Genomic DNA, 7810 nt, shown 5'->3' on the forward strand with positions numbered 1-7810 from the left:
CATCTTTACCACACTGCTGGGCAACACCCTTGTGTGTGTTGCCGTCACCAAGTTCCGACACCTGAGGTCGAAGGTCACCAACTTCTTTGTCATCTCGCTGGCCATCTCTGACCTGCTGGTGGCTATTTTGGTAATGCCGTGGAAGGCAGCTACAGAGATCATGGGGTTTTGGCCATTTGGAGAGTTCTGCAATGTCTGGGTGGCGTTCGACATAATGTGCTCCACTGCCTCCATCTTGAACCTGTGTGTGATTAGTGTCGATCGTTACTGGGCCATCTCAAGCCCATTCCGCTATGAACGCAAGATGACCCCTAAAGTGGCGTGTCTGATGATCAGCGTGGCGTGGACCCTGTCTATACTTATCTCCTTCATTCCTGTTCAGCTTAACTGGCACAAAGCTCAGACCACCAGCTATGCAGAGCTAAATGGAACATACCCCGATGATCTACCCCCCGACAACTGCGACTCCAGCCTTAACAGGACCTACGCCATCTCCTCCTCCCTTATCAGCTTCTACATCCCTGTGGCGATTATGATCGTCACCTACACACGGATCTACCGCATCGCCCAGAAACAGATCCGGAGAATATCTGCCCTGGAGCGAGCAGCAGAGAGTGCCAAAAACCGTCACAGCAGCATGGGGAATAGTTCCAACATGGAGAGCGAGAGCTCATTTAAAATGTCATTCAAAAGAGAAACCAAAGTCTTAAAGACACTCTCAGTCATCATGGGTGTGTTTGTGTGCTGCTGGTTGCCCTTCTTCATCCTTAATTGCATGGTTCCGTTCTGCGAACCGAACTTGCCGGACGGGTCCACGGACTTCCCCTGCATCAGCTCAACCACTTTCGATGTGTTTGTGTGGTTTGGCTGGGCCAACTCGTCACTCAACCCCATCATCTATGCCTTCAATGCCGACTTCCGCAAGGCCTTCTCCATCCTCCTGGGCTGCCACCGGCTCTGCCCGGGGAGCAACGCCATCGAGATCGTCAGTATTAACAACAACATGGGTGTCCCTACCTCGAACCAGAGCTGTCAGTATCAGCCCAAGAGTCTCATACCAAAGGAGGGCAACAACTCAGCCAGCTATGTGATTCCCCACAGCATCCTGTGTCAGGAGGAGGAGTTACAGAAGAAGGACGGATGCGGAGGGGAGATTGAGGTGGGTGTGGGAAACAACGCCCTGGAGAAGCCCTCCCCGGCCATTTCTGGGAATTTAGACAGCGATACTGAGGTCACACTGGAAAAGATCAATCCCATAACACAGAATGGACAGCATAAAGCCGTGTCGTGTTGAGAAAAGGCAAGAATGGATTGAAACACGGCGAGACATGCATGTACGCACGAAGGGAGGAAAAGCTTACGTGGGAGGACATTAACGGAAACTTCAGAGACAAACAAAGAACATGCCTGACAGGGAACCAGTGAGTGCGATATACAGACCTTAAGACTGTCAAACAAAAATCTACACGGAAAAACCTACAGAATGTTTTAAAGTAAAGGCACTTTATCCTGGATATAACTATCTGCAAAATACTGTCAGCATTTATTGATGAAATTGACACATTTGATGATAAATGTTGACTGTGAATATTAAAGCAGAACACTAGCAATGTGCACATGTATACATTTTTTTGAATACCTGCAAAGATGTATACATCTGCATGTCTATACTGTACAGTACTGACACTATTCTGGAAGGACTTCAACACAGTATTTACAGTGGAGGAAAATGTAGTATTAGTAAAATATCTTGTAGGTATTTAGGTGCTTTGTATGTGTTTCATGACAGAGAGAACATTATGGGTAAATTGGTTTTGGTACAGTATAATTAGTTGTTTATTGCAATTATTTCTCTTCAGTACATTTCTAATGACCATTTTATTGCAAAATGAAAACACTTGCGTTGCAGTGGTAATTTATTTTAGTTCAAATTACCTCAGACACCAAAGTAAAACATCCTCGTTCAAACTAAAACAAGCAGGGGCAGGATAATGAAGCTTGACTTTGTACGCCAAGATGTCCTTTATCTATGAATATTACATTTTTTATACCCATTTACCCAGTTTATCTTACTGTATCTTGGGACTCTCATGGAACCCTTATATTTTCAGAGGGTCAAGTTGATGTGTATGAGAGAGAGAAAGAGAAGGGAAACGGAGAAAGTGACTGCTATGGTTCAGCGTTCCTTTCCCTTGTGTGCGACTCTTCTCCATCCTCGGTCAGCTGGGACTGAACACACTGGCTCACCTTCTTCTCCGTACGCCGTGCTTTCATTAGCTTTGTCTCCCCCCCTGCCGCTCTTCAACAAATCTTCTCTAGAGCCCGCCAGTCTCTTTTCTTCTTCATTTGCTTTCTCTCCTTTCATCAGTCAGCAAATCCCTCTTCCTCCTTGATGCTGCCCTTTTTTCTTGAGCATTGCCAACCTCTTCCCTCCTCTCTCCTCCCCACCACTCTGTCTGTCAGGCTGGTCCTTCCTTGCACACCATCCTTTTAATGTTTCTTTTGCTGTCTGTCCCCTCCACGCTATCCTCCTTTGGCACCCCTCCATTTTAAGTCCTTCCCCTTGCCGACTTTTAAGTGCTGCTAATGATTCTATTTTTGGAAAATGCCGTCAGTTCATTATTTAAAAAAAAAAGAAAAAAAAAAAGAATGTAAATGTGTAAACAAGAACTCCTGCACTTGGACAGAGGAGGCAGAGCGGCAGCGGTTCACTCAGCCGGAATGCAAGTGACACTTAGTGACCTTTTGCAAACTTGCAGATATCTGTATTTGTAAATTGCTCATGCTGGGAGCCATACTGGGCTGTAGTGGCGATGTGAGGCATGCAGTGTGACAGTCGCTCTGTTTGCAGAGGTGGAGTCAAAGGCAAAACGCCATGATGAGGATTACCTTCAAGATATTGGACGTGTTTTCTATCTTTGGACAGTTGCATTTGAAAAAAAAAAAAAAAAAAAAATAAATATATATATATAGATATATAGATAGATAGACACACGATTAAAATATACAATTACAATTTGAATGCATAGATGTTTCTCAGAATATAATATTTTACAAACGGCAGTTTCAAGAGAGAATGCACCTGATGTGTTGCCACTGATTTCACACCACATATTTACTGTTAATGTGCTGTCTGACACGTTATAACCGATTTGGGATCAGTTCTACAGTTTACACTTATTAAACTGAAACTAATCTCATAATGTCTATTTTATGGCGAAATCGGTCTAAACTTTGTGAACATTAAATATGTGCTAGCATTAGCCACCAAAAGTGACAGCTCTGGTCATGCCAAGTCCTTCATTGCTGTAGCAGCAAAACACCTGATTTTATTTAATTGAGCCATGAACTATTATTGATTCAACTTTTCATTTGTAAATGTAAAATTGGTGTTATTGCTTCTTTCAAAAGTTTCCATAGTTGTGCCTGTTCAAAAATACAAATGAGCGTAATGGATATAAAAATATATGTGTAGGGAGAGAAGCCTCAAAGTGGCCTACTCATTACTTTTACCAACCTAATATAAAACAGAATCCATATTCATAGCCATACTTGAATGAATTAAATCAGATTATAAATTGTTCCAGAGTTTAAATAGATGCAATATGCATAGCAAACACAACTATCAGAGCCCCGGAATAATTAGCTCTCTTGTCGACGTCTACACAGAAACTCTTTCTTTGCTCAATGCTCTTCAGCATTCTTTCTGACATCGTACGCCGAATGTCCACCGCTTGCTGTTCGTGTCCATGAAGGCGTGAAACTGTTGCACATCAGAGAAAGGAAGAGCTGATCCAATAGAAAGCAATTGGTCTTGAATGAAGCATTTGATTTTCCTGCTCTGGAAAATCCAATGCTATCTAGATGGCAACAAAAGGGAGGGGGAAGCTTTTAGCTCAATATGTGGCTTGGCTTGTGACACAAAAGTGACTCATTGTCCTCTCTACCTCCCTGTCCTCGGCTCCTGGCTCTTGCTGCTCTGTCAGTTTTGATAATTTTGGAGTGCAACTTGGATTAGCGAGCTTTTATTATGTACTCATTTTAATTTTACAAGTGCTCAAGCTATTTCTAGTCCAACAATATACTGCAACGTCCCCCTCTTACTCTTTTCCCCACACCTTATACAAATCATCATCTATATCATCCGTTTCCATTCTTCACCGTTTACGCCCTACGCTAACACAAGCCGGCTCAAACATGCGATATAACATGAAGTGCACATAATCTGTCAGGATTGGACATGGAAGGAAACTGCCTCGGGAAAGATTGCCCTCTCCCACTCCCACACACACACACACACACACACACACACACACACACACACACACCTCCTTTTTCTCCATCTCTTTCTCTTTTCTCTTGGCTGCCTCTGTCGACTTGATGAGCGTTCCCGATGTTAGCACAGATTGAATTTATTATTAAACAGACAGGGCCCACTGTTTCTTTTCTGTAATTCAAGTCAAAGCGTAGAATCAAAGCCCAAACCTGGCCGTATTATGATGATAGTATTATACTGTTTTTGCCAAGATTCTTATTTCTGGCTGAATGTGGCTGTACTGTAGCATATGCTGTGATATAACCAGTGTTTTATAAGATGAAATCTGTGGGGTGGGTGGGTATGGGTACTCTTAATGATACTGAGATTAATCTGCCATTTTCTTGTGACATTATTGGCATTCACAGGTGTACCAGATGTTTTTCATATATGCTGTATGTATACATTTATTGAAACATACCTCCAGCAGAGAGCTGACATGATCTCTGCTGTATTATGGCTCCATGTAAAAGCCCCCTGAGCCTTCACCTTGTCAACTCGGTGAGTCATCTTTCCAGCTGCCACTGCTTTGATTTTGGAGAAGGACGATGTCAGGCAATAGTCCCACAGGCAAAATGTTTTGTTTGATCGCGAGCATTTCCTCTAGGCTTCCCTACAAGTTGCTTTGGGGAGCTATGGTGACAGTACACGGTCTCTCAATCAGTGTAGTTACACGACGTATAACAATTTAAGCAAATCTGACAGTGCAGAATCCCTTGTCGCCATCGTCCTCCTCCGATGACCGGCCGAGGGATGCAACAGACTTACAGCGGAGGGCTGAACAACATTGCAGGCCTTGAAATGTGGAGCCATTTTTTAATGATGATGCTTCATCTTATTTAACTCTCGAGAATAACAACGGAGTCCCTACCTCGACCTCAATTCAGTGACAGAGCTTCATGTAAAAAGAATTTTATGGCAGTATTTGGGGTTGGGGAGAGTATTGTACAATGATGTTCAAAATGTAGTCGTGATGAACACAAGTGCTTTTTATCTTCAAAAATCCTTAATGTGTGTAGCATATTTACATGCTGTATGTTTTCTCCGGTGTGGGATTATAATTTACAGTAAGAGGCGACGGTCACTGACTATTTATATATTTATTTATTTACATGTTTCTGGTGTTCATTCATGAAAGTGATGTCAAAGGTTATAGCCCTCTGAATTATTACCGTATTTAGTTTACAGTTTGTACAAAAAAAAAATGTGCCCTTCATGTAAAATAAACATCTATGTATTTTTTTTTTCATCTGTGTTCAGTGGATTGTGTTTATTTGTGTCTGAATGTGACACTCGGTGGGTATTGGAAGATCATGCCACTGCAGTGGATCAATGGGGATTGATTTTGAACAGTGACGCATATTTTTTTTTCCAGCTCCCTGAGCGCCGTGTCCTCGCTGTGTTCCTGCCTTCACCCTGCATTTACATAACCTGACAGCCACTTGACAGTTGACATGTCCTCTTCCTCTGCTCTCTCCCCTGCCTCATTTGTTAACTTAAATGTGGGTGCAAACATGCACACTCAGACTCACTAAGATCCTGTTTAACCCACTACAAAAAAAGAGAAAAATAGACAATTTTGGCAAATCTTTGTTGGTAATCAATGCTGAAGGGAAGAATACTTTTGTTGAGGGTGATCCCCTAACAAAACAGAACATGTGGCACTTTTAGTGCAGTCCTTTAAACAAACAAGCTTTCCTTACTGCTTAGTCTCAGCAAGTTTAGATTGGAAATGTGTAAAAGTGTGGGAGGCCCCCGCCATTTTATTTTTCATGCCTTTGGAAAATGGAAATGATGATCAATAATCTCCTTTCAGCTTGCTTGGTTTGAACTTGTTTCGTCAGCATTTAACCTGAAGGCAAGAAATGTAAATGAGCGTCGCTCCCTGAGTAAGACTTGAGAAAAACCCATCACCTCAGAGTTAAACGGTCTGATTGAACTACCGTTCAAAGCATTGCTTTGCATAACAGTGGTGATTTAGGCAAGGTAAGAATCAACAGTGTGCAGATTAGTCCACTACATATATTGCTCCATATATATATTAAGTAAGGATGACTATATCGTAATTGGGAAATGTGCTTTGAGATTAGTCTGAACTATACAATTGAGAAAAAAAAACCTGTCAAAAGTTTTAGCGGTCTACGATATCATCGATAAAGTCATTTTAAAATCAAATTGGATCAAGACAGTAGAGCTTTTACAAGGATTGTAGTCAGTGGGGATTTTGCTGAGAAGAAGAGGCTTGCTGCCTACATTAGAACAAAATTAGAATTTAACACCTCAGATGTTTGGCAATCAGTCAAGTTGCAGTTTACATCCATGATTTGTAACATTGACTTGAATTTGTTACGCTTGATTGTTCTTGTTCTGCTGTATGTTGACTGTATTAATGTAGACATACAGCCCTGTTCATCAGTTATGGCTCTGAATATTTGCCAGAAAAGTATTTTTGCAAAACATACATGATGTAACTGTAAAATTGACATTTTTGTTGTGTTGTTTTTGATATAAAGTCATCACTTGAGCATTTTATTTCATGAGATATGTGTGAAATTTGTCTTAATTCTTGATTAATGGCCACAAACGCGATTGTACGCTCACATTGACCCTTGACCTTTGTCGACTGAATTCTAATGGTTTCATGCTGAAGTCCAATTGAACATTTGTCCCAGATGTAATACAATGCCCTAAGGTGTCGAGTTCATGAGAATGAGATGGAAATATATACAGACAAATGGACAGAAAACGCCAAAACATAATGCCTCAATGCCCTGAGGCTTAAAAATAAACAAAAGGTATACACAGTGTGTATGTAATGCAAAGGTTTGCTTGTGCATTGACCAGATTGATTCTCTGAGAGTGATGTATGGGTTACACTCACTACCCAAGTTCACCAATGGGATTCTCGCAGACTCTCAAGCTGAAGCTAAATTCATCCCCACAGTTTCATTCTCGGCTGCCAAACAGCCCTGGTAGCATTCGTTCAGAAAATCCATTCAGTGTCAGATCTTTATACAAGTTGTTTCAGTCTCTAGTTTCCAGTTTTGTCTTGTTTCAAAATAACTAGTAAACTCTGAGAATGTACCAAATAAAATTTTCAGTGTCTTTTGAAAACACTGTTGATACTTACACTTCACTGGTCTTGTGCACTGGCGCTTTTTAGAGCATTTACATGGTGCTGGTTGTTAGTCACAGTGGTCAAAAAAGTTCACATGCATTTGCTGAAAGTGGTTGAAGATTAACAGTCGAGGGTCGATTAAAGAAAAAAACAAAAACACCCTTATTTAAGAGAGAGCAATTTCATAGTGAAGCACCACTTAATATTTAAATAATAGGTGCAACATCCATCAAATACAGAATCATGGGGGCAATCGTCAAAGACAGATAAATCTGCTTCTGAAAATAAGTGCGCTGTACAGAATGTTTTTTAACATTGGTTGCAAAGTATTGTGTAATTAACTTTATTTGCACAACCTCTCTTAGAGGTGAAGATAA

At 41.2% G+C, this 7810-nt stretch overlaps 1 protein-coding gene across 1 annotated transcript in view; it reads left to right on the plus strand.

The window, feature by feature from the left end:
* drd1b (dopamine receptor D1b) overlaps positions 1–6845 on the plus strand; it is an 8499-nt gene extending 1654 nt beyond the window's left edge. Inside the window, exon 1 of the mRNA XM_069146057.1 lies at positions 1–6845. This exon is cut by the window's left edge and continues 1654 nt beyond it. Coding sequence (XP_069002158.1) covers positions 1–1294 — 1294 coding nt within the window. The 3' untranslated portion in view covers positions 1295–6845.
* Positions 6846–7810: the final 965 nt, after the last annotated feature.

Source organism: Embiotoca jacksoni, unplaced genomic scaffold (assembly GCF_022577435.1).
Source record: "Embiotoca jacksoni isolate LCO1_2020_lvr unplaced genomic scaffold, fEmbJac1.0.p SCAF_13, whole genome shotgun sequence".
Classification (NCBI taxonomy): domain Eukaryota; kingdom Metazoa; phylum Chordata; class Actinopteri; family Embiotocidae; genus Embiotoca; species Embiotoca jacksoni.